The sequence below is a fragment of the Sus scrofa genome, chromosome 7 (genome assembly GCF_054392235.1).
Source record: "Sus scrofa isolate SSC_HxYL_T2T_F1_AM1 chromosome 7, Sscrofa_HxYL_maternal_Yorkshire_Landrace_v2.0, whole genome shotgun sequence".
NCBI lineage: Eukaryota > Metazoa > Chordata > Mammalia > Artiodactyla > Suidae > Sus > Sus scrofa.
The window spans coordinates 20,882,977-20,910,088 of record NC_139389.1 but is presented as its reverse complement, the minus strand read 5'-3'; the positions used below and the strand labels follow the sequence as shown (position 1 = coordinate 20,910,088).

Genomic DNA, 27,112 nt, shown 5'->3' with positions numbered 1-27,112 from the left:
CGCTCGGAATAGTTGCCTTTTCGGAGCAGGCGATGCACTCGGCCCACTGGAAACTGGAGACCAGCCCTAGAAGAGCGAGTCTTAGCTTTAGCGCGAGCTTTTCCGCCTTGCTTGCCTCGTCCAGACATTCTGGATATTTGCAGAGAAAGAAAAGCCACAGGAAAATCAGAAAAAAAATGACCTGTAAAGACCAACAAGAGGACACTTATAGTGCTGGATGGAATTGTAAATTGAGAGGTAGGATTGGTTAAAGTCATCTTGTTACTAGCCAACCAATAAGAAAGGCGATGTGATGCAAGTAAATTTACATAATCTCGTCACCAATATATTATCAAATCAGAACTGGATATTCTATAATACCTAATTTGCATAGACCGCCTATAAAAAGAGACGCTCTAAACGCAAGCAGACATTTAAGAATCTCTGTTTAGTGTGGTTCTGCAGTTCTGTTAAAATGCCTGAACCAGCGAAATCTGCTCCAGCCCCCAAAAAGGGCTCCAAGAAAGCCGTGACCAAGGCGCAGAAGAAAGATGGCAAGAAGCGCAAGCGCAGCCGCAAGGAGAGCTACTCCGTGTACGTGTACAAGGTGCTGAAGCAGGTCCACCCGGACACCGGCATCTCGTCCAAGGCCATGGGCATCATGAACTCCTTTGTCAACGACATCTTCGAGCGCATCGCCGGCGAGGCCTCGCGGCTGGCGCATTACAACAAGCGCTCGACCATCACGTCCCGGGAGATCCAGACGGCCGTGCGGCTGCTGCTGCCCGGGGAGTTGGCCAAGCACGCCGTGTCCGAAGGCACCAAGGCTGTCACCAAGTACACCAGCTCCAAGTAGATGTGCTTAAAGGCACCGTCAAACCCAAAGGCTCTTTTCAGAGCCACTTATATTTTCATTTAAAGAGCTGTGATCGTTTCCTGTCTGGGCATAATTTGTCCCTGAATTTTCTGTGCTTTCTGTTCAGATAATTCCAGATAAAGAGCTCCTTGTTCTCAGTTTAAAAAAGGTGTGTTTTTCTGTCTTCACTGTTTTCCAGACCTTTTCGTATTCTAAAGAGGTCAGTGTGTAAATGACTTTCTCAGGAAAACTGGACAGGCCAAATGGGTGGGATTAGAGAGAACTTTTCTTATTTCAGCGGTGGTCTAGTGCTTGGTAGCAGCAATTGTTTTCAGCTCCTAGCTTCTGCCCCCCCCCCCCCCCGCCCCGGATTCTACCCTCCCTGTCTTCGCTCTGTCCTCAGAATTCTGAGCTTTACCTCTTTCAGGCCTTCCCTTTAAACTTAGTGATTCTATTTAACTGCCTTTTTTTGTGTGTCCCTTGAATACTACATTTGGTTCCTGTTTTCTTCAGTTTTTGGAACACTTCTACTTGGGTTTTGCTCTCTATTCCAAGAGCTGTGTAACTTAATCTTTGTAAAAATGGCCAATGGTTTTCTGTTTTCCTGGCTGCACATTGATTAACATGCATGATATGAAGCCTTTCGTCATTTAAAGCTTTTGCTTACTTCCTAAAAGTAGCAGGCATGTTGATCATTATAAGATATTTTGTTTACTCTCAAGGAACGCAATCTCAGAAAGGTTTATCACCAATTCTCCCAAGTAAGTAAGGAATTTATTTAAGGAGACAGGAGAAATGAAATTGAGTGCAGCCCACGGGCCTTTGGAATACAGAGCTTTATCTCCTGCCTAATTAAGCCTTTCTTTTTGGATGACGAAGGACATGCCATGAAAGGTGAATAAGAAATGCACCAATGGTGTTACCTTGTGGCTCAAGGGTAAAGAACCTGACTAGTATCCATGAAGATTGCAGGTTCGATACTTGGCCCCACTCACAAAGGAAAGGGAGGTGGCCTAGTCCTGGGAGAGTTAAGTCATGTGAAAGCACCTCCTAAAGTGTGAGAAATCCGTAATTGTGCAGTAGTTTTAAATTCTATCTAGACATCTTTGAAAGAATTGCTTCAGAGCACATTGGCTGAAATGTGAGTTCTGCCAGGTAAATAATTTGGTTCTTCACAGCCTCTGTTCCTTACTTATAAAATGAGACTGTTATTAAAACCAGGTATATTAACATTTTTTTTCCTTCTTTTTCCTTTTCTAGAGCCACTCCTGTGGCATGTGGAGGTTCCCAGGCTAGGGGTCCAATCGGAGTTGTAGCCACTGGCCTACTCCAGAGCCACAGCAACGACAGATCTGAGCCACGTCTGCGACCTACACCACAACTCATGACAATGCCGGATCCTTAACCCACTGAGCAAGGCCAGAGATCAAACTCGCAACCTCATGGTTCCTAGTCAGATTCGTTAACCACTGTGCCACGACAGGAACTCCCTATTAACATTTTTGTGTAAACAAATGCAATAGCTACAATAAATATTTTAGGGGACTTACAATTCATGAAGTTATTAATGGACATTACGAAGTAAAATTTTTCCTATACATATGAAGAAGACAAGATTTTGTAGTAGTATTATAATTAGAAGTAGTAATAATACCATAATGACTGAAAAAAGTGCTGCTCCATGAAATTAGACCTTCTGGTATTGAAAACAGACACTTCAGACAATAGCAAAAAAAAAAAAAAAAAAAAAAAAAAAGCTAAATTGCTGCTGTTAAAATTAGAACAATTTCAAAATTATGTGAGCTTGCAATATCTTGGAATGATTTACTTACAGCAATTTTTATATTTAAACTTTTTTTTTTTTTTTCTTTTTAGGGCTGCACCTGAGGCATATGGAGGTTCCCAGGGGTCTAATAGGAGCTACAGCTACCAGCCTACACCACAGCAATAGCAATGCCGGATCTGAGCTGCGTCTGCGACCTACACCACAGCTCACGGCGACACAGGATCTTTAACCCACTGAGTGAGGCCAGGGATTGAACCTGCAACCTCTTGGTTCCTAGTCGGATTCGTTTCCGTGTGCTGCAGCAGGAACTCCCTACATAAACATTTAAATCTAAACATATGTGGTTATAATCTTAAACAACTTCATTGAATAAATTAATATTTCTTAAATTTGTGTTGGTGCAGTAATTTCTTATCGGTGGTCCAACAAACTAGCACAGTATAGTGACTTTAAACAATACATTCAGATAAGAATCTTATTAAGCTAAAGTCAAGGTATCAGGAGTTCCCACTGTGGCTCAGTGGTAATGAACCCGACTAGTATCCCTGAGGACTAGGGTTTGATCCCTGGCCCTGAGCAGTGGGTTAAGGATCCGGCATTGCTGTGAGCTGTGGTGTAGCTACCAGAAGTGGCTTGGATTCCCCATTGTTGTGGCTGTGGTGTAAGCTGGCAGCTGTATCTCCAACTCAACTCCTAACCTGAGAACTTCCATGTGCTGAGGGTTCAGAAAAAAAAAAAAAAAAAAAAAAAAAAAATTAAGGTGTCAGAGTGCCGCATTTCTTTCTGGGACCTTTTAGGGTGAAACTGTTTCCTTGCCTTTCCTGTCCCTGAGAAGTCATCCTTTTTTCTTGGCTTATGGCCCCTCGCCTTAATTTCAGTCAGCAATGTCCGGCCAAATCCTCTCACACTGCCATCTCCCTGCTTCTGTACTCTGATTCCCTCTTCCATTGTTAAGTGCCCTTGTAATTATAGTGAGTTTACTTGGATAATCCAGGATAATCCAATCTTAAAATCAAGTGATTAGAAAATTTAATGCCATCTGTAGTCCTTATTCTGATTTATGTATCTTAACACATTCATGGACTCAAAAGATTAGAAGGTAGACATAATTGGTGAGGCATTATTCTGCCTGTTTCCGTGACAGTATTTTTATTTTCTTTGTCTTCTTTTTTGGCGTATGAAGTTCCTGGGCCTCCACCACAGCTATGGCAATGCTGGGCCGGGGATCCAACCGATGCCTCCACAGGTACAGGTCGGACCATTGAACTACTGTGCCACGGCAGGAATTCCAAATAATGGTATATTTAGAATTTGACAGAGTGATATATAGTTTCTGTTCTGGGAGAAGGACGAATTTATGGACACAGTATTGAATGTAATTTCAGTGAGTTTATATAGTTCCCTAAAGCACATACAGATCTGGTTTAGATATTTACATCTGGGAGTAGAGAAAGCAAAATTGACTATAATAATATAAATTTGATATACAGCTATGTGGTATGTTCAGTTTTCATGCTTTAATATTTTTTTTGTTGCTTATTGTGTGTTCTTTTTGTGTGTTCAATGATTCTTGGCAAGTGGAAATTCCCGGGCTAGGGATCAAATCAGTGATACAGTAGAGATTTGAGCCATGGTAGTGACAAGACTGGATCCTTAACACACTAAGCCACCGGGGAACTCCTATGTGTATTGTTTCTTTGAATGTTTATATATTTTGTGTGTATACTGTTTTGTGTGTATTTATGTGTCATGCTAGGAATGGGAAACTTGCTATAAAAGATTATAGAATATTATTACTTTCTTTCCTACCGGGGTTGAAATGCTAATACTACTTCCTAAATACATTCTTATCATTTATTGCATATGGGATGACACATTGGCAGTTTGTATCCTTAAGCAGCTTTATAATTAGGAGAAAAGTGGGAATTTTCATGACCATTATATATGTCTATATAGGGCAGGAGAGTGGTGGTATTGTAGCTAGAATGACTTGAGATTTTTTTTTTTATTACAAAATTTTCTTTGGAGTTCCCTTGTTATACAGCAAGTTAAGGATCCAGCGTTGTCCCTGTAATAGCTCAGGTTGCTGTTGAGGAGCAGTTTCAATTCCTGGCCCTGGAACTTCTGCATGTCATGGGCAATGCCAACAACAACAACAATTTTTTTTTTTCCTGATAAGGATAAAAATAATCATATAAGAGTCTCCCTGGAAGAAAACATAATTTAAGGGAGAAGTATCAAAATATTTATTTATTTATTTATTTATTTATTTTTTTGCTTTTTAGGTCTGTACCTGCAGCACATGGAAATTCCCAGGCTAGGGGTTGAATTGGAGCTACAGCTGCTGGCCTATACCACAGCCACTGCAACGGTGGATCCAAGCTGTGTCTGCGACCTACATCACAAATCATGGCAACACTGGATCCTTAACCCACTGAGTGAGGCCACGGATCGAACCAGCATCTTTCTGGATACTAGTGGAGCTCATAAACTGCTGAGTCAAGAAGGGAACAACAAGAAGTATCACAATATTTAAAGGGTATTTCTTTCCTGAACTGCCATTGTCATGAGCCCCATATGATGGTTCAGAAATGGTCTAAGTTTTCACCAACAAACTTGAAAAATTCTCATTACAATTAAATAAACCTATTCTGGAATCTGTGGAGTTTGTTTTTCAAGTTCCATGCACATTAATTGTCTAGCTCCCATTAATATTTTGACAAGTTACTCTAAGCAAATAAACCTAATGTACTTTTCTTCTTAAAAGAATACAGCACTAAGGAGACGTTGGCAAATTTCTCAAGTCCTCTACAATTTTTATGGAACCAACAGGCAATGCACACACATCACAGGGATTTAAGAGATATTTACAGGTAGCTAGCCTTACAGCCAAAATGAGCAGTGGAAGCAAGAAGACTATCCTAACACTAAGTTAGAATGTCAAGTATATACTTTGCTTTCACCTCATCAAAAAGGCTCTGCACTCCAGGTGTCCCTGCTTCAGCACCTTGTACACCTACACGGAGTAGCTCTCCTTGAAGCGCCACCTGGACACCGGATACCAGCATTTCGTCCAAAGCCACAGGCATCAAGCCTGGAGCAAGACCACCACGCCTGGCTCATGCAAGGCAAATACAACACATTCAGAAGTCAAAGAAAGTTAACTCGACCTGGTTACAATGTTCATACTATTTGCAAGACTCCCATGCAGATACAGTTTTTAAAGCCTTACGTTTTGATTGGATAAATTGTTCCAAGTTGTAAGGTGGTATGCAAATTAGGTGACTCAAGAGCTCCTTTTTCATTGGTTGAAAGCGTTATGTTTTTTTATCCAATCAAACTGCGTGATTTACCATTCAGCTTTCAAGTATAATTGCTTCTCATTTGCTAAGACAACTTCTGTGTCCCTTTTCTTTGGTGGGGCACTTTCGACAGAGGTTGTCAACATGTCGGGCCGCGGAAAACAAGGTGGCAAGGCTCGTGCCAAAGCCAAGACTCGGTCTTCGCGGGCCGGCCTCCAATTCCCCGTCGGCCGAGTGCACCGTTTGCTCCGAAAAGGCAACTACGCCGAGCGAGTCGGTGCCGGCGCACCAGTGTACTTGGCGGCGGTGCTGGAGTACCTGACGGCTGAGATCCTGGAGCTGGCAGGCAACGCGGCTCGCGACAACAAGAAGACCCGCATTATCCCGCGCCACCTGCAGCTGGCCATCCGCAACGATGAGGAGCTCAATAAACTGCTGGGCAAAGTTACCATCGCGCAGGGCGGCGTCCTGCCCAACATCCAGGCTGTGCTCTTGCCCAAAAAGACGGAGAGCCACCACAAGGCCAAGGGCAAGTAAATTGGAATATTCGAGTTTTTGATTTTTGAGGAGGCAGTGTTAACCAAAGGCTCTTTTCAGAGCCACCCATGTATTCATTAAGAGGGCTTACATTTCCCGTATTTAAGCAGTTAACAGGAGAAGGTATTCTGCATAGTTTGTCAATCTAGAAGTGAGTGTTAGTAGTCACACTGCTGAAACCCCAGATTAATCCAGTTGAAGGAATTTCCTTCAACTAAGCGAAAGTGGTAGTGAAGAGCCTGTGTCAGTGATAATTAAGTTGACCAATAACTTGGGTCCTCTGTTGTAAACCTTGAAGGATATAGGTAGGATGGTAAGTGTTGAAAGTTTAGATGCAAATCTACTTAGTGACCTACAGATAGTTAAAACCACTCCTTTAGGCTATTTGATTTGGAAAGAAATTGTTTTGCAGTCTAATGGTACAAATTGATCTGCAATTCATATTTTTAGGGAAAAAAAAAAAACTAAGCTCTAATCAATTGTAGATAGTAATACAATACCACATACCCTGAAGTCAAAAGTTACTTAGGCAGAGCTTACCACAGGGTTTCGGCACGCCTTTAAGGGGTACGGGGTAACACTTATTTACCATTTACTAGTTTGCGTACTTTTAAAAACGCAATTTTACACAAAGCTCATTTGAAATCGTGATAGTAGGGTGCTTTTATGTGGTGGTATAGTGAAAAGTGAGCATGTGTTAATGTATTTATAGTAACAAAATTATGAGTGAAATTCCATAAGAGCTACTGGTTTTAGTGCATTCTGAAAAAGTATAAAAATAAATTTTAGAAATCTAAGAATTGAGGCCTGCCAAAGTCCCAACCTATCTGGTCTGGGGTTGCTCTCCACCTCATAAAGCAAAATAGAGGATTTGTTTTCTGGGAAGACAGTTGTCTTCTCTTATAAAACCTCTCACATAGTTGGCTTTGACATCTTCCAGGAGGAGGAATTCAGAGATTGAGGCCTCCTGCGACTGGGTTTTCACTTGGATGGGGGCCAGCGAGCGAAAGAAACAATAGGTATAACCAGAGTGGGGTGTAATTACCTCCAGAAATTTTTTACTGTTAACTCAGCCCAGGATTTATGGGAGTCATAGAAGTGGATTCCTTAAAAATAATATAGAATAGTAGTAGTTTCCAAAAGGTACTGTTTTTCCTTTCCTCTTTCCCTCCCTTTTTAAACATGGCTCCAAAGAATCCTCAGCTTTGTGATGAGACCACAAGATATATAGGTGTAAATTCTTTTGCTTTTATAAACTCTAAAACCTTTTATTTTTAAAATGTAATGTATGTTAACCTTCTGGATTCCTGCCTCCTCCTGTGGTCACAGCTCTCACTCCAATCCAGAAGACTGACACTAGCACATGACGGCTTTGAAGGCAGTGCAAAGGCCCATTCAGTGACTGTTAAGGGCAAGTCTTTTAAGTCTTATGCGGAAGGCACAGGAGGGTGTGTTCAGGGTTTGGTGATGACAATAAATGTTTAGGCTTTTTTCCAAATTCTGCTTTCATATAATCTCTGGACTCCTAAACTGATGGTTCTCAATCCTATCAGATCCAACACGCTTTTTCCATAACAAATGCAGTAATGCTCTCCTTTACCATCCTGAAATGAATGCTATAAATAATAACCTACACTTTTATACTTAACTGTAGCATAAAAGGGGAGGAATAAAATGAAAGTACTGAAAAAAATAAGAGTAAAAAGAGAAATCAAAAAGTCGAGTTGAAATTAGCCTCACTAAACTTGAATGAGGGTATTAAAAATCACTTGGCCAATCACATCCCAAATGCGCCTTTTCAAAAAGTTGATCAAAAGAAAGCCAGTATCAGGTGCCAAAATTTAAAATTTGTTTTCCGCAAAAAAGACACAGTATTGTAATAGTCTGAGTTGGTTCTGCGAGGAACAGCCAAAGAACATTGAAAAAAAAAAAAAAAAAGGCATTGAAGAGATAGAGGCGAGCAAGGGTTGAAACAGCCATTCAAAGAGAGTTTCCTGTGATCAGGGAGTGAACCTCACTACCAATACCTTCACTGCGAGCCCTAAGGAACAAATGTCTTGTCCAATCAGAACGGGACTCTCTTTATATATACTAGGAGAAGGGGGACAGGTTCGCATTTTTCCACCAGCTAGCTGCCTTCCGGACGTCTGTTATGGCTCGTACCAAGCAGACCGCTCGCAAGTCCACCGGCGGTAAGGCGCCGCGCAAGCAGCTGGCCACCAAGGCGGCCCGCAAGAGCGCGCCCGCCACCGGCGGCGTGAAGAAGCCGCACCGCTACCGGCCCGGCACGGTGGCCCTGCGCGAGATCCGGCGCTACCAGAAGTCCACGGAGCTGCTGATCCGCAAGCTGCCGTTCCAGCGGCTGGTGCGCGAGATCGCGCAGGACTTCAAGACGGACCTGCGCTTCCAGAGCTCGGCCGTGATGGCGCTGCAGGAGGCGTGCGAGGCCTACCTGGTGGGGCTCTTCGAGGACACCAACCTGTGCGCCATCCACGCCAAGCGCGTCACCATCATGCCCAAGGACATCCAGCTGGCTCGCCGCATCCGCGGGGAGAGGGCGTAAAATGGCTCTTCTCGACTAAATGCCAACCTTAAACCCAAAGGCTCTTTTCAGAGCCAACCATTTTTTCTACGAAAAATTGCTGTGTACTTCGGTCTAGTTACTCGGGGAATATAGAAATGTACCCCTCCACCGCCGCCCCGCCCCGCCGTGTCCCTCTACAGGCTTTTTAAGAGCCTTTAAAGTCCTCCGCCAGTCTTTCGGTTCCCTTTTTCGAGACTGCATTTTCTGGCTTGCCTGCTTTTAGGGTTGGCTAGCTTGGGGTTATGAACTTTGGCTTTTGCTGGACCCTTGGCCACCTAATACGGTTTGGCTATCTTTATCTTTTGGGTGCTATTGGGCACCTTCTTGGCCACGTAGCCGCTACTTGTTTCTCTGCCCTCTGGAGGCTTAGCGGATTTTGGGGTGGGGGGAGAGGGTGCTGCTTGCGCCCGTCTTCTTAGCTTTGGGCTTGCTTTCCCCTGTGGCCGCCTGGTTGAGTTTGAAAGCCTGAGGCGCCAATGCCCTTGGTCTGCACCAAGGTGCCCTTACTCACCAGGCTCTGGAGACCGAGCTTGATGCGGCTGTTCTCAAAGTCGTCGTCAGCTGCTGCCAGCGCCTTGAGGTCAGCCAGGGACACGCCGCTGCTGCGCTCTTTGGAGGCGGATACAGCCTTGGTGTTAAGCTCCGACAGGGGGGCCTGGAAGTTTTGTGGCGCCAGCGGGCTTGCGGGGCTTTTTCTTCACAGGAGTCTTTTATGGAGAAGGAGCTGGAGGGGCGGCAGACACAGGTTCCGACATGATTGTTGGCTTGAATAACTAACAGTACAGAAAAGAAAAAATAAAAAATAAATGAAGTGTTAAGAGTTGAGCAGCCAGGCGCGCGCGCGTACGCACGCACGCGCACACACAGACACACACACACACACTCACATACACACACAGCGTGCTGATTGGTTCCCAGATGTCTTCCTGCTTGACAACAGCCTAGTCTGAGCTCTGTCCTGGAACTGTGTTTCTTAAAATTCAGGAAAGCAAACAATGACACCAATTGTATTCTACAATGAACTGAGACGGCTCAAGCTTTGAGACCATTACAGTTTCTTCCTCCTGTTTTTGTCACGCTGGTCTCGACCTTTTTCAAAGGCCCCTCATCTTTCTAGAGATTCACAGGTCAGAGAGACAGCTTAGAGATTTTCATTTAAAATATGAATTCTTCCCTTTGTGTCTTCAGTAGCTTGCTCTCTGGTGACATTCTATACCCACTTGGCTTTTCATATGTTAACGGCTGCTTGGTTCTCATAGATATTTACCCAGAAAGTCTGTTTTATGTGAGGTGATATAATACAGCTCCACAGAGGGAACTCCTAAACACTTTAAATTAAAAAGAATTTGGAATTCCCTTGTGGCCTGGTGCTTTTAGGTGAATTTCACTACTGTGCACCCAGCTACTGCCAGGTTCAATTCCTGGTCTGAGAACTCAGATCCCACATCAGGCTGCTGTATGCTGGGGCCAAAAAAAAAAAAAAAAGCAAAAGCAAACAAACAAGCAAAACAAAACTTCGCATGGGTGAGGTGAGATCAGAAATAGAAGGTTCTATTAACAACCGCATAATTCTTTATTAACTTGCACCGAATTTTTCAATTCTTCTTTTCCTTTCCTCGATTCACCAAATTCAGTCTGTCATTAAGTTCAGTGAATTCTTCCTAAATTCATCTTTCCTTTTTTATTTCCCCCATCATGGTTGCAATTCTGGCTCTTCTACTTCTTTTCTAGACCGATGTTTCTCACAGCTTTCTAACGGTCTCACCTTCTCACCGTCTCTATAATTCATCCTATTCATTACTCTCAATGAAATATTCCTCGAGTGAGCTTCACATTTATATTGATGGCCCTTCTTCCTCTAACTTTCTAATTTAAGAATAAGCACTTTAATATGGGATTCAAAGACTTTTGTGGTGTTAATTTACCATTCAGTCAGAGTGGTTTAGTAGAGGATGCTTGGAGTTTGCAAATACACTTATTTATATTTGAGTCTGGATTTGCAGCTTACAAGCTACATGATCTTGTTCAAATCATCTAAACACTCACAGTATCATTTGTGGTTTTTTTCTTCCCTTTTCCCCCCTATTTTAAAGTCATGGTATAGGAATTCTCTCGTGGTGTAGCTGGTTAAGGATCTGGTATTTTCACTGCAGTGGCTCTGGTCACTTCTGTGTCACAGGTTCAATCATTGGCCCACGTGTCACAGTCTTGGCCAAAATAAATATAAATAAATAAAACAAAGTTATGGTATACATCAAACTAATGACATTCTTTGACGTGATTATATATGTCATTTCCAATCTCTTATACTGGATGAGGGCTCTCTTTCTTTTGAACGTCTATATTGATTTCTTTACTAGCTGTTATAATCTGCTTCACATTACCTTTAATCAATCTGTCTGTCTGTCTGTCTTTCATCTTTATTTATTTTTTACTTTTTAGGGCCGCACCCGAGGCATATGGCAGTTCCCAGGCTAGGGGTCGAATTGGAGCTACAGCTGCCAGCCACAGCCACAGCAACATGGGATCTGAGCCGTGTCTGGAACCTACACCACAGCTCACCACAACGCTGGATCCTTAACCCACTGGGTGAGGCTAGGGATCGAACCTGCATCCTCATGGATACTCATCGGATTCATTACCAGTAAGCCATGACGGGATCTCCCTAACATGGACATTTTTGAAACCTAGAGTCTTTCAAGGCTTTCAGGATCCTGTAGAAGAGGGATTCTTAGCCATTTTTGGATTATGGACTTCTTTGTATGTCTGATAAACCTTATGAGCCCCTTCCCAGAATAATTGTTTTCAATGCTTAGTACACATGGGATCACAAAGGAAAACAGTTATATTAAAATACCATTAATATAACTGTATTAAAGAAGAGTTCCCACAGTGGCACAGTAGGTTAAGAGTATGATTTCAGCTGCTCGGGTCCATGCAGAGTTGTGTGTTCAGTCCCCGTCCTGCACAGTGTGTTAAAGTATCTGACATTGCCACAGCTATGGCATAGGTCACAGCTATGGCCCAGATTGGGAAACTACATATGCTGAGGCTATGACCATTGGGGGAAAAAATGACATTACATTATCAAATTTATCAAAAATTCAAGTCGTATTTTTTTTTTAATTTTTTTTTTCCCCACTGAAGTTTCCCAGTCAGGGATTGAACCTGTCCCACAGCAGTGACCCAAGCTGCTGCAGTGACAACACCAGATACCAGATGCTTAACCTGCTGCACCGCAAGGGAACTCCTGGGTTTCTTTATTAATATGTTAAATAACAAGATTACCCATATAACCAAGAATTACCATAGTTTAGAAGTAATATATTTAAACAATATTTTGGGGTTTTGACAGCTGTACCTCCAACACAATATGAATATTGCAGAGGTCCTGCCAAAACTGTTGCCTGTATTCACAAATGGAGGAAATGCTAATGTTTGGTTGGAGTATAATAAAATGAAAGATGAAGATTTTGCTATGTACAAATTTCCCAAATGCTCTAAATCTAGGTTTGTATCCCAAGTTAAGAGAACTGTATTCTGGAATTTGTTTCCATGCTCCGTAAATGCATGAAATAGCAACTTAGTCCTCCTCATAGACCATGAAGGAAAAGCCAAATCTATTCATATCAGCTGGAACTCAAGAGAACTTAAACTAAATTAAATCTTCATAGAATTTATTATTTTGAGGAGTACCAAAAAATTTTTAACAAATTAGATACTTGCTTAAGCTTATCGCTTTGGAGGGATGAATATTGAGGGCAGGAGTTGAGAGCAGCTACGATACTATACTATGTGATAATAATGTTGAATGATTGCTTATTTGCCGATATTGTTTTAAACAATCTGGATTATCTCTTTTAAATTTGAGAGCTCTATCATTTACACTTTCTTACACATTTAAATTAAAAAAAAAACAAAACTGAGTACAAATTGCCCAAGGTGCATCACAAGCTAATATGTGGATCAGGCTGTCTCCAGAGCTTGGTCGGATATTATAATGCCAACTGGTTAGAGAATTGGAATGTGATGACAGGTACAGTGCTGGACACAAGCTGCCAGTAATGAAATATACAATCAAACCATAAGCCTTTGACTTAAAGCAGAACAAGATTCATATCACTTTGGGATATATATATATTTATAAATCTCTAATGTAGTGCTTTTTTTTTTTTTTTTTTTTTTCACCTAAACGTGTAACCTTCTTATGTTTTTAATTTCCTCTGTAGGGTAATCCAGCCTGCATATCAGAGAGCTCTGCTTAGTGACAAAACCACCACCATAAATGGATAAAACCAATGGAAGCTTTAACAATAAAGATGTGATTGTTTAAATCTGTACTTAAAGCTTTTTTATAAGGGAAAATAGCTTGTTTGAACTAATAGTTTCATAGTCCGGAAAATCTGTAGAACAAATGTGTGGAAACCGTATGAATTGTTACCACACTTAAAAACTGCCCGTATCGTATGCATGCACACTCGTATTCATATATAAGAGCATTTATGAAATCTCTTCTCCAGGCTCCATTGTCACTTCAGGTGCCCCGCCCAGTCCCTGTAGCTCTGAGCAAGGAACAAATAAGCGAAGGGCGGGAACTGAATGTAGTTACCGCCCCCTGCTCTTGCAGTTTTCAAACAGGTCCGTCATGTTACTATATAAGTGCTGAGTGGTGCCTTCCTAAAACACTGCGCTGTAGTTCAGGCGTCCTGTAACCATGTCTGGCCGTGGTAAGGGTGGAAAGGGTCTCGGAAAGGGAGGCGCTAAGCGCCACCGTAAAGTGCTGCGAGATAACATCCAGGGCATCACCAAGCCCGCCATCCGGCGCCTGGCCCGGCGCGGCGGCGTCAAGCGCATCTCCGGCCTCATCTACGAGGAGACCCGCGGGGTGCTGAAGGTGTTCCTGGAGAACGTGATCCGGGACGCCGTCACCTACACCGAGCACGCCAAGCGCAAGACCGTCACGGCCATGGACGTGGTCTACGCGCTCAAGCGCCAGGGCAGAACTCTTTATGGCTTTGGCGGCTAAGCCTTAGCTGGCCATCTCCCATGGTAAAAAAACCAACGGCCCTTTTCAGGGCCACCTATTCCTTCACTCAAGAGAGTTGAATACTTGTGTCTTTTTAATGTTGTTGTGAGGTGTTTGGGCTAGCACTGTGTTTGGTCTGCTAAGTTTCAGTTGGTGTTGTGTTTTCGGTATTTTTCAGCTTGGTCACAGATTACCAAAAGTCCATAAGGTCCGGTTGGACTGCTTATGCTGTGCGCTTTAATGGGTCCTAAGGAGCCTGGTTTAAGGGGATAGACTGCAGGCGATGTTTTGCATAGCCATCCATGGAACAAATCGAGAGCATCACAAGAGGATTAAGACTGGTTCTAGAAATAAAACAACTTTTATGTAGACACTAATATTAGACATTAAAACAGTGGCTTCTTGGACATCACATGATAAAGGGTAGGGAAGAACTGTTTTGCAGATGAGGGAACAGGTATAGAGAGATTAAGTACCTTAACCAAAGACAAAGTTATCCCTCTGTACAAGGTTTCTTGTGTCAGAGAAAAGTACTTGAGATCCCGTCTTGATTTTAAAAGTGGAAAGCACACAGGCCAGCTTGCCTTTCTCTTGAATTGTCCTTCCATCCATCCAGAGCCGCTGGTTTCTCTTACTGAATCAAGAAATTTTAACTAGTGTGCCTATGTTTGATGTAAAGATACAGGTTTATGTTTATTTTTACCAAGTTATGTTGGGTCTTTATCTTGAATGTTCTTAGACTTGATTGCGAGCAGATTGACCTTAATTTATAAACGAGGGCTGGTGCTACATATCGTGACAAAAAAGTGCTAGACCGGGCCTTTCAAACCCAGGCCTTAATTCAAATCCCACTGTCTTGTTCTCTGCTCATTAGGAAATAAGGCCAAACAAGCAGTTTTCAAGTGGGTTACATGTTTTTTGTTCTTAACCTACAGTAAACTTTATACAACTTTTCAGGACTGTCAGCATACTACTGTATTCTTTGCTGTCCTCAGAATGGCTTTTATTCTGTGAAAAAACCTTGGATGACTGTGTTACAACTGGAATTTTTTCTAATAAAATTTTTTCACTTTATTACAATAAAGGCACAGCTGGACCGGTGGCTTCCTAGGCTGAGGCAACATTCCTGGCCTATCTGGGAGCATGTGCCCAAGTGCCCTCTAGTAAGAGTAAGTAGAAGACATTCTTGAGCTGTAAATTCTTCCCTTTTCCTGCCAACTATGAATGTGCTGCTCTTGTTGACCCAGCAGAGACCTCCGGGCTCTAGGGATGACAGAACAATGGCCTCTAAGGGACAAGAGTTCCCGATTGACCAAGGAGGGGCAGAGCTGCTTAACAGAGCTGGATTTAACACCTTGAATCTGATACATGCTAGAGGCTGTCTTTCTTTAATTTAGCGTTGAATCTCTGCCATACATGATACGTTTTTCTCAACTCCCCCCCCCCCCCCGCCCCCGACCCACACCTGGGTCATTTTGAAGGTAACTGGCTAGGGATCAAACCCGAGCCACAGCTGCAGCCTTGTGCCATAGCTGCAGCAAGGCCAGGTCTTTAACTGGCTGGGCCACAAGGGGACTCCCTCTTAACGTATCTAGCAGTGTGACTCTCCTTCCATTGGCCAAAAAGCTCTTTTAAGGAAAGCTGATGCCAAGTGAGCCTCTTTCCCTGGTATCTCTTCCACTGTATTCCATGCTAAGCAGACACAGAATAGGGGCTATTAAATGTTAGGGACAGATGGGTGGACTATCCATATTTCTTAGGCCATTGTAATCTGCATGTTTCAAAGTACTGTCTCCTTTAGGAGAGTAATCCTTAATATGTAAACCAAAATCTTTGGAGAATCTGGTAAAATATATGCGTATTGGACATAGACATTTCATGGAACTCATTCAAGGAACTCCCAGGGTTCCATGGAGTCCTGTTAACAACTTGGAGTCTAGGATTTTAGAGTCTGAGGTGTAGAGATTCAAAATTTAAGATTAGAGAGGAAAGGGCAGACAAAATGCAAAAATAACACATCGAACAAGAGTAAATATCACCATTTACTCACTATGTGCAATAGGCCTTTATATTCTTGAGAAGTTACGTCAGGTCTTAATATTTTATAACTCAGAATGCAAGATGGATAGCCCATTTAAAAAAAGTTGATTCTCAGAAGCCTGAAGGCCAAACTGACTGTATCTCGCAAGATAGCTCCCAAGAAGTAAATAGAAAGAGTGGGGAGTTTATTTTCAACCTGATTAAGGAAGAAGTCCATGAATTTTCTTTGAACTTATCTTCCATTGCTAGTCTTGTTAAATATACACAATGGGGTCTAGATGTTTAGTCTATGTCATTGAGGAAGTCATTTATTAAGTATACAAGTAACATCCAATATCCTACCTCAGGGGTTAAAAAAAAAAAGCCCAAGAAACCTTGTACAGAGGGATAAGCTTACTCTTTGTGTCTTTGGTTGAAGGCACTTCACCTCTCTATCCCTTTGTCTCCTCGTCTGTAAAACAAGAGATAACAGTAATTCCCATCTTAGAGGCTTGGGGCGAATAACATTAACATTAGTTGTTAAACATTTTGGCCAGTGTGTGGCACATGGTACATACTCTGTTTTGGCTATTGTTGTTATTGCTATTATTAGTATTCCTATTTTTCAAAACATTAGAGAGGCCCAAACAAAAAGAAAGTGTCATTTGAACCATAAAGACAGCTTTGAGGTCCTGAATTACCATTTTCTGTCTCTGGGCTGTGAAATTTCTAACCAGTGTTTCCTTATCTGTAAAGAAAGAGAAACTTTGTATTTTTGTGAGGGTTGAGTGAAACAACCAGATTATATGTTTATGCATATGTTCAACAACTATAGTTTACATATATTCCTAAGAAGTTGCAAGTGTATTACTGAAAGTTCTTTAGGATGTGAAAAAAAAAGAAATTCTAGATAAATGTAAACAAAATAAAAAACTCTTAAAAGTTTGCTGATCCACATTTAGGCGTGTCTTTTTCTTTAGTCCCTTTTCCCAATTTCTAGGTTGACCCAGCTTCCCACATGATATCAGGGTCACCCTTTAGTACCTGTAACCTGAGTTCCCAGTGATCATCTATAGTCAAAGCTAATGTTTGTTCTCAGCCTATTAGGCACTATACCAGTTTGGTCACATTGTAGTTTGTTAAACAGATTATTTTTCTTTCTTTCTTTCTTTCTTTCTTTCTTTCTTTCTTTCTTTCTTTCTTTCTTTCAGGCCACACCCATGGCATATGGAAGTTTCCAGGCTAGGGGTCGATGGGAGTGCAGGTAGTGGCCTACACCATAGCCACAGCAATTCCGAATCCTAGCCTCATATGTGACTTACCCCACAGCTCACGGCAGCTCTGGATCCTTAATCCACTGAGCCACTGAGTGAGGCCAGGGATCAAACCCACTTCCTCATGGATATTAGGCAGGTTCATTACCACTGAGCTACAACAGGAACTCCCACATTATTTTCTTTCAAGCTCACTTGTAGATAGAATCTCAAGATAGAATCTTTTGCTATCTTCCTTTTCTCTAAAGTTTGGGTTGTTTCCAGGATAAACTCACTTCTTTATTCTTTCTCCATGAGTAATCTCCAATCTCATACTATCCTGACAGTATTAAAATATGTTTCCCAATATGTCCAGTCCCCATTTGCCTCAGAATTCCAGACTAACATATACAAATACCACTTGACCCAATGCAGTGCTTACAGGAATTTAAAAATTATCATGTCCTAGTTTCAGAAAACTCATCCTCCCCTAGTATTCTTGAATTCTCCATCCAAGAACTTTAGTCGACCTCTGGAGTTGCACCACTTTGGGTCTAATCCTGCCACACACTTTGCTCAGTTAAAAGGAGAGAAAAGTTGTATCCAGATAATGTAGATGTTTAGAAGATGAAGTGAGTTAACCTTTTTAAAGAGTTTGACATAATTTCCTAAACGTAAAGGGTAAATGTTACTGACTTGTTTCTTCATCCTTGAAACCCAACTCATGAATACATCTTTTATATTTTTTGGTCTTTTGTGCTTTTAGGGCTGCACCTGTGGCATATGGAGGTTCCCAGGCTAGGGGTCTAATCAGCGCTGTTGCTGCCAGCCTACTCCAGAGCCACAGCAAGGCCAGATGTGAGCTGCATCTGCAACCTAAACCACAGCTTACAGCAATGCCGGATCCTTAACCCACTGAGCGAGGCCAGGGATGAAACCCACAGCCTCATGGTTCCTACTTGGATTTGTTTTGCTCCATGATGGGAACTCCCATGAATAAATCTTTTTGACTTTCTCCTCCTAAATTTAACTCTAATAACTTAACCAGGATTATTGTAATATCCTTTCAATTCTATCCCCTGCTTCTTTTTCCTTTTTTTCCCTTTTTGGCCACACCCTGTGGCACGTGGAAGCTCCAAGGCCAGGGACTGAACTACAGTGAAATTGGATTGAACTCCAGTGACCTGCTGCACCACAAGGGAACTCTTTTTATTTTTGATCCCATACAATCCATTCTCCACACAACAGCCAGAGTTCTTAAAAATTTCAAGCGTCTCCCATGACACAGTAAGAATCTGAGTGCCTTCGTTTGGTCTATAAGCTCCAACATGTTTAGCGACGTGTTTAATCCTCAGACTCATCTCTGACTACTTTACTTTTGCTTATTAATCTCCTAGCACAAAGGCCTTCCTTTCCTTGAGCACAAACTACTCCTTGCCCTGGAGTGGCTTTATTTATTTATTATTTATTTATTTTTTAATACCAACAGTTCCCTCGCCCTGGAACTTTTATTCCTTGGATTGTGGTTCCCTTATTTAAAGAATCACTCAGTTACTGTCACAGCATCTGTTTTTATTTCGAATAATTTCATAGCACTCAGAACTCTCTATTTGAAATTTTCTTAGTGGCTTATTAATTGTTGATTATCTCCCTTCTCCCACTTAGATATTAGCCCCAAGGGGAACTCTTGTCAGTCTCATTCATCTGTAACATAATGTCTCATAGTGAGGAAATCCAATCAAGATTTGAGAAAATACTGAATGGAATCACTTCAACTGCTGATTTGTTTATTGTATCTGCTCCATTTTTGCTGCCAGTTCTTGCCTTTATCATCTTTCATCGCTGCCATTTCTCTTCAATCCAGCTAATCTCTTGCCATAGAGCTATCTTCCTAACACAGCCAATGATGTCTCTACCTGCTTAGAAGCTTTCTATAACTTTTTGTCATCTGCATCATAAATCTAAACTTGATTGACATCCACACCCTTCATCATCTTATAACTCAATCTCATCTTTGTTACCCGGAAAGCTCCATGTGGGAGGGGCTTTCGCTTAGCTTGTTCTTCACCATATATTAGTTGTTCTCAGTGTCAAACCAGATAAGCAGCGTCTGTATCTCCTGGCAACTTTTTGCCAATAAGCCAAGTTCTCAGATCTTCCCCCAGTCAATGAAACTGAAACTGGGAGTGGAACAAGTAATCTGTCCTTTGACAAGCTTTCTGGGTGCTTGTGATGCACACTCAAGTTTGCTTTATATCCTCAGTACATAATTTGATTCTTGGCACTTAACTGAATGAACCTGATGGACACTCTTTGGGTTTACCTGGAAGGCCCTCATATCAGGCAGTGTGGATGCTTTCCCAAAGCCATTTCATAATGATTAAGCTGAAATCGGAGTTTTTGATCAATAAACTTTATTTGTATGCTGGGCATAGGTGTATTTCAGGAAAACTCCGAAGACCTGGAGGGTGGAATAGCTCACAGTTTAAAACTGTTGGGGGAGGAGTTTCCACTGTAGCGCAACATGATTGGCGGCATCTTTAGACCGCTGGGGTGCAGGTTCCATTCCCTGCCAGGCACAGTGTGTTAAGAAACCCTCCTTGTCTCAGTTGTGGCTTAGGTCATGTTTGTGGCTCTGATCCGATCCCTGGCCAGAGAACTCCATATGCCGCAGGATGGCCAAAATAAAATAAAATAAAAAAATAAATAAGACCGTTGGGGAGAGGGACTTCCAAACCAGAAAGGAGAGTTAGGTGAGGGCCAGACCTTGCAGGGCTTGTAGCCACAGCCGATTTTTTTCTTTCTTTCTTGCTTGCTTCTTAAACCTGTAACCACTGGCATAGTTCCCAGCCTCGGGTCGAATCGCAGCTGCTACAGATGCCGGCCTACACCAGGGCTCACCACAACGCTGGATCCTTAACCCACTGAGCAGAGCCAGGGATCAAACCCGAGTCCTCATGGATACTAATCGAGTTCATAACCCTGATAAGCCACAAGGGGAACTCCCTATAGCAGATTTCAGATTTTATCAAGTTTGGGGGGAGGGGGGGAATCATCCAAAGGCTGTGAAGCACATAAACAGAACAGGAAAGCTGGAGGAAGAATAAGGCCCTGGTCTAGGAAGGGAGCTTGACAGTGATAGGGGCTAATAGGAGGCTGCAGATTATTTTATGTGACCACAATATTAAAACTGTTTATTCTGAACATAGAATTCTGTGAATTTTGCAGGTCCGCTTTGTAAAACGAGTCAGGGAAGTAGGGAGAAGATTGTATATTTAGAAAAAGTCCAATGATGAGAGCCTTTTAAAAATTTAGTTGACTTGAAAGACCTAGGTAAAAAAGGGCTTAAAAGAGTGAGAAAAGGAATTCCACCCAAAAGAACTTGGGCGCGGTCCTGCAGCATCACAGAGGATGTAGTTTTTAGAGAGCAGGATTTCAAAATCTAACTATGGCTTCTCAAATACTATAGGGAGGCGCTTTACATAAAACGGAAAACCAGACTTCACAAAGCGCCGCTATTTGCACAGAGAGCACCCTGTACAAATTTTAAAGGTAATCTAGAGTTCCAAAGGTTGGGGTTAAACCTAGGCAGTTACTAGCTCCCACTTGCTAAAGTTTCTGGAGTCCTGTACACAGGACGGTTGTCCATAACCACAACAGTTAAGTAGATGTACCACAAAAACAGTTAACTTTCAAAGTGTTTCCTAAAGTACCACCTTCACACGAGTTAAATGCAGTTTCTAGAACTAAAAAGTCCTAGTGAACAACTCAGATTGTGAAAACGTGAGGTGGCTCTGAAAAGAGCCTTTGGGTTTGACAGTGCCTAGAAATAAATTTACTTGGAGCTGGTGTACTTGGTGACGGCCTTGGTGCCCTCAGATACGGCGTGCTTGGCCAACTCCCCGGGCAGCAGCAGCCGCACGGCCGTCTGGATCTCCCGGGACGTGATGGTCGAGCGCTTGTTGTAATGCGCCAGCCGCGAGGCCTCACCCGCGATGCGCTCGAAGATGTCGTTGACGAAGGAGTTCATGATGCCCATGGCCTTGGACGAGATGCCGGTGTCGGGGTGGACCTGCTTCAGCACCTTGTACACGTACACGGAGTAGCTCTCCTTGCGGCTGCGCTTGCGCTTCTTGCCATCTTTTTTCTGCGCCTTGGTCACGGCTTTCTTGGAGCCCTTCTTCGGGGCTGGAGCAGATTTCGTTGGTTCAGGCATTTTACCTGCCCTTTCTCTGAAGAGAAAAGAAAATGGTGGCTGTGCTGCTGGATCCTGCCTATTTGTAGACAGATTTATGCAAATGAAGACTTGGTTTCCAAACTGCTGATTCGTTCGTTTGTCACAGGCTGCATGCAAACGAGCTACTCTCCCATTGGTCTCCTGAGTCAATTTTCCACCAATCAAGCCAGCTTCTTTAATCTTATCACTGTTTTATAACAATTCCGTTTAGTTTGTCAGTTTTAAAAAATATGACTTTCCAGAGCTTTGACTTGCAAAGGAAGCAAAGCTAGTTGCCCGAGTACCTCTCCGACTTCTAAACCTCCTTTTCAGGTCCTGGAAAAGCTCTGTCTTTACATTTGAATCTAATAGGGAAAGGAAAAATAGAGAATAGGCCATCTGCGGTGGTACAGAAAATACCAAAGACAGCGTTTCCCACAGCACACAAAACACACAAATATAGCAGGAAATAAAATTACATAAATAAAATTACATCCCTTGAAGGGAGATAAGAATAGAATTTCGTGACCCACATGTCCTTCATAACGGAGGATCAAATCACTCCTTTTAACTGCAAGTGCGGATAAGAAAGTTCTTCATTCTACCTACTGAAAAGAATTAAAAAAATAAAAGAATAAAAGTTAGCAGGTTGGCCTTTAACACTTTTACTTTAATTTTATTATCACCACCATCATCTTTGGCTGAAACTGGCTTCTGAGCAGATAATTCTGCCATTACCATTGTTCTCCGGTGGCTGTTGGTGAGAATGTTGAACGCTAACCACCTGATGTAGGTCCTCAGATCTTTGTCCCTTTTGGAGAAAGAATTTGACAAAGAGACTGAAGGTAGTGAGGTAATTATTTAAAGAGAGAAGAGAGAGAAGAAGGTGCATAGAAAATACAAAAACAGGCGGGGTGGGGTGGGGAGGGAGAAAGGGAGATATAAAGACAGACAGAGAAAGAAGCAAGAGAGGAAGAGAGCAACATGTCCTTGCGAGGCCTTTTAAATCATTTAGGGTGGAGGTGGAGGGGATTTTCCGGTCCTGGCTCAGTGGAATCGACTCTGCTTAGAATCCCTGAGGACACAGGTTCCATCCCTCGCCCCAGTGGCTTAAGGATCTGGTGTTACCATGAGCTGAGGCCTTCTACTGGACAATGCTCTTGCTTCCTCTGGCTTTGGCAGGATGGATTTAACACAAGGTTCTCGGAGAAGTTGTCAGGAGGTACTGTGGTCTGGTCCCTCCTTTCTCAGACCCCTGAGGAACCTTTCTGCTAGTGTATCTTTGATCTCAAGAATGAGAAATACTCTCTCTCTTTTATCCTAGCAGGATACATCTTTTATCTTGAAGTTATCTCCACAGGGAACAGATTACATTTGCTCAGCCTGGGATCCATCTATCTCCTGCGCAGCCATTTTTCCTTTCTGCAGAGAAGTGTCCTCCCTGAAGCTGACTTTATCCCTAACCCTTCCCAGGCTTCCCGCGTGTGCAGTAAATCCAGAGCAGGAAGCTGCATGTAGCAGGCAAGCAACCAACAAGGGCACACTCCTGTGCTTACTCAATCTTATCTTTCTTTTTCACAAAATAGTTAATTGGTTTCTCTCACTTCCGTATTGAGGAGAATTCAACTTCTTGATTTCTTCCTTATTCCCAGTTTAGCCAGTGTAGCAATGTGCTGAATAAAGCCAACATACTTTATTTGCATTCATTTAATTAATCATAGACCCCTACCTGATTATTTCTTTTCTTTTTCCATTAAAAAAAAAAGACAAGTAAACAAGAGTGTTAGGTTCACCTCAGGAAAAAAAGAAAAACGAAACCTGACTCCAAGCTCTCGCCCTGCTCCTGGAGAAACGTAACTAAGACAGGACTAAGTCGTCCCCCAAATCATGTGACTCAATCTTAAAAACTACCTCACCCAGGAGAGTGTCTAAACCTCTGCTCATATCCCACTAACAAGTCTCCCAAGCTGATTGGTCTGTTCCTCTTTTCACCCTATTTACATAGTTTGTTGAAAGTACACAGATTGGTCTCTTCCTTTTCACCCTATTTTAACATAAGAAATGGCCAATCAGCTTCTGCACAGAAACCTCCTTTCTTGGCACTCACGTCTGATCTCCCTCCCCCAACAGGCTGACTGCTGACCTCCCTTTGTGAATCAGCCCGGTAGTATACCCTGCAAATAAAGTCTTTTATGCCTGATCTCGGGTCTTGTCCTTTCGGCCGCCCTTACAAAGAGAACCTGGGACAACGTGTCTTTCCCCAGATCCAATAATATGTAAATCATGGAGCTAAGATAATGATTTAGGCAGTCTGGCTTGAATCCGAACCCTTCCTAAGAAGACTCCAGCTGCACTGGTGGACTGTTTTAGAGTTTAAAAAAAAAAAAAAAAAAGTTTGTTGTGGTTTCCCAATTCTGGAAGCATGGGCAATAAAGCATTTTTTTAATAACTGAGATTATTAAAAGTAAAAACAAAGCTTTGATTCTACATATACCTAACCCATGGAAAGAAAAATAAATAAAATTAAAACTGGATTGATGGAAAAGTGGCAAAGGTAGTAAGAAAAAAAGACATGATGGTGGAGTTCTGGTTGTAGCGCAGTGGAAATGAATCCGACTAGGAACCATGAGGTTGTGGGTTCGATCCCTGGCCTCACTCAGTGGGTTAAGGATCTGGTGTTGCCATGAGCTGTGGTGTAAACACATGAGCTGTGGTGTAAACACAGACGCAGCTCGGATCTGACTTTGCCGTGGCTATGGTGTAGGCCAGCGGCTACAGCTCCAATTCGACCTCGAGCCTGGGAACCTCCATATGCAGTGGGTGCAGCCCTAAAAAGACAAAAAAAAAAAAAAAAAAAAAAACCAACAAAAAACTCATGACGGAAGGAGAGGCAGAGGGGAGAGTAGGGTTAAAAAGAAAAATTTATTTAAAGAGGAAAGGATAGTATTTTGGAGAGACAAAAAGTGTATAAAGAAAGGAAACCATAGAGAGAGGGATCCAGTGATTGCCATTATTTTTTTAAGCTTATATTAGCATTACCATGCCACCTCCTTATTAATTCACTAGTTGAGAGTTTGATATATTTCCATTATAAGTAAAGGTGAAATCTATATTTTCCTTTTTTTTTTTTTTTTTAAGGACTGCATCTGAGGCCTCTGGAGGTTCTCAGGCTTGGGCTGGAACAGGAGCTATAGATGCCAGCCGATACCACAGCCACAGAAACGCCAGATCTTAGCCACGTCTGTGACTGATGCCTCAGCACACAGCAATGCTGGATCCCGGACCCACTGAACAAGGTCAGGGGTTGAACCTGCATCCTCATGGATACTAGTTGGATTCGTTTCCTCTGTGCCACGATGAAACTCCTGAAGTTGAAATCTTTAAAGGTAAATCAATATTCAATCATTTTAGATTTGATGACTTGTCTAAATTTACTCATATTTCAGCCTCTCTATGAGATTTCAACCTGAAAAGGACACCTTTTTGTCCAAATGTATGTGTTCATTCTGTGACTAAATCACATTGCCTACAACTACAAAACCTTTGTAGTCTGATATATTTCTAATTCAAGCCAAATACCGAAACCATATACAAACCCCTATGTTTGCGTCCTCTGAACTAAAAGGCTTTTGCTTTAGTCTCTTAGGCCTCCATTGGGTCTTAAAAGGCTGGTGCAAGAGTTAGTGATTAGGAAATGTGAAGATGTGGAAAGAAAGAATAGTTGTTTGGATGGAAAACTGGTAAAATTTAGAATATAAATACTCTATAGCAGAATCACAGAACACATCATTCCTTCAAAGATATAGACTAAGGCCCGACACACATTCCTAAGCTGTTTGTATAGGAAGCAGATTAAAAATTAGACCCCAGACCTATTGAAACCAGATGGTTGATATTGCTTGAAACTCCACCTTGATGCCAAACAGAGAGGTTTACCCCTCACACTGCCTTTCAACCCCCTTCCCTGAAAGCCATCAAGAATTTTTTTCCTTTTATTATTATTTTTTTAATGGCTGCGCTCAGCATGTAAAAACATTCCTATGCTAGGGGCTGAATGGGAGCTGCAGCTGCCAGCCTATGCCACAGCCATAGCAATGCCAGATCCGACTGGCATCTGTGACCTATCCCATATCTCAAGGCAATGCCAGATCCTTAACCCACTAAGTGAGGCCAGGGATCAAACCCATAGCCTCACAGACACTATGTTGGGTTTTTAACCTGCCTAGCCATGAAGGGAACTCTTGTTTTGGATATTTTGAGCCCGAGCTGGCCATTCTCCTTGCTTAGTTCCCTGTAATAACTGTACTTTCCTTCACCACAAACTTGCATCAGTGGATTGGGTCAGTGGGATTGGATTTACTGTGCATGGGAAGCATCCAAGTATGGCTCTGTAAAAATATGGATAATAAGAGCATCAAGTCAATAACATTTGACCATTTGGCCCACAAATGTAAAAAAGTGTAGTTATTGGGTTTATAGGATTTAAACCATGGGCCAAAGGGACCAAGCAACCAATTTAAATGTGTTAATCATGAACAGATGATCCAACATCTATATAGGTGAGATCTATATAATATAGGAGAGTGGTGGGGACTGAGCCAAACTTGAGTGTTCCTTCCATGCCTACGTGAATTTAATAGAAACCTACACGGGGGTGTACAGAGCAAATAGCATAAAAGTTATTTTAAATGAAGAACAGATCCAGACTTGGTAAGGAGAGTTTTTTTTTTTTCTTTTTTAAAAGAATTATTGATAGAAGGTGAAAGGGACTATTGCAACAGAGGGAGGGGGACCGGGGCATAAAATGTGTAAGCTTCTCAGGATTAAGCAAATGAGATTTTCTTTATAGGGAATCAGTAAACAAGACTAGAAAGAATTGAGTACTAGAGGAAAGTTAGATAAAAAATTTGGCTTGATTGCATGGTAGTAAAACAGAGAATACCTGCTGTATAGCACAGGAATGAAATCCAATCATTTGTGATAGAACATGATAGAGGATAATATGGGTCATTTTGCTGTACAGCAGAAATTGATACAACATTGTAAATCAACTATAATAAAAAGAAAGAAGAAAAAAAAAAACCAATATTTTCCCCTGAGGTCAGCTAACTATCAGAATCGACCCTTAAAAAGGGTTGTAAGGGGGTTCAGGCTGAGACTGGGTGAAAGTTGAGAGGCCTGGAGATGGAGCAAATGTAACTAAATTGTGATTGACAAAAATGTTGTTCCGACTGATCAGTGGGGAACAAGCAGTTCAGCTAATCATTTTTGAGACAAAGAATGGGAATTTGGAGGATCTGTGTCTGCCCTTGTCATAGGTAAATAAGGAGCGACCAACCATACATTTCCCTGTGCTCTACAGTAGGAGCCCGTTGCCCATCCATTCCAGATATGACAGTTTGCTTCCCCAACACCCCCAAAATGCCCATCCCTCCCACAGCCTCACCTCCCCCCAACCCCAAGTCTGCTCTTCTTGGCCATGCTCTGTTTTTATTTTCTGTTTTTTTTTTTTTTTTTTTTTAACATAGGATCATCTGTTCCATATTTTAGATTC

The 27,112-nt window shown here is 42.2% G+C and overlaps 5 protein-coding genes and 1 pseudogene across 5 annotated transcripts; 4 read left to right on the top strand and 2 right to left on the bottom strand.

The window, feature by feature from the left end:
• The first annotated feature begins 407 nt into the window (after positions 1-407).
• Positions 408-885, top strand: H2BC8 (H2B clustered histone 8). The gene has a single exon (XM_001927717.7). The coding sequence runs from the start codon at positions 455-457 to the stop codon at positions 833-835; it is 381 nt and encodes a 126-aa protein (XP_001927752.1). The 5' UTR covers positions 408-454; the 3' UTR covers positions 836-885.
• Positions 886-6,022: 5,137 nt separating this feature from the next.
• H2AC7 (H2A clustered histone 7) lies at positions 6,023-8,300 on the top strand. The gene has a single exon (XM_084967643.1). It carries the CDS (start codon positions 6,068-6,070, stop codon positions 6,458-6,460), a length of 393 nt encoding a protein of 130 aa, XP_084823769.1. The 5' UTR covers positions 6,023-6,067; the 3' UTR covers positions 6,461-8,300.
• Positions 8,301-8,609: 309 nt separating this feature from the next.
• Positions 8,610-9,840, top strand: H3C4 (H3 clustered histone 4; the record flags this gene model as incomplete). The annotated part of the gene is given in 1 exon segment (NM_001287416.1): positions 8,610-9,840. A coding segment is annotated over 1 exon segment (411 nt). The 3' UTR covers positions 9,024-9,840.
• LOC146401240 (histone H1.5-like) lies at positions 9,200-9,925 on the bottom strand (annotated as a pseudogene).
• Positions 9,926-13,728: 3,803 nt separating this feature from the next.
• LOC146401239 (histone H4) lies at positions 13,729-17,046 on the top strand. Its single transcript, XM_084967642.1, has one exon. It carries the CDS (start codon positions 13,759-13,761, stop codon positions 14,068-14,070), a length of 312 nt encoding a protein of 103 aa, XP_084823768.1. The 5' UTR covers positions 13,729-13,758; the 3' UTR covers positions 14,071-17,046.
• Positions 17,047-21,126: 4,080 nt separating this feature from the next.
• H2BC6 (H2B clustered histone 6) lies at positions 21,127-21,595 on the bottom strand. The gene has a single exon (XM_001927939.6). The coding sequence runs from the start codon at positions 21,556-21,558 to the stop codon at positions 21,178-21,180; it is 381 nt and encodes a 126-aa protein (XP_001927974.3). The 5' UTR covers positions 21,559-21,595; the 3' UTR covers positions 21,127-21,177.
• Between the last annotated feature and the right edge of the window lie 5,517 nt (positions 21,596-27,112).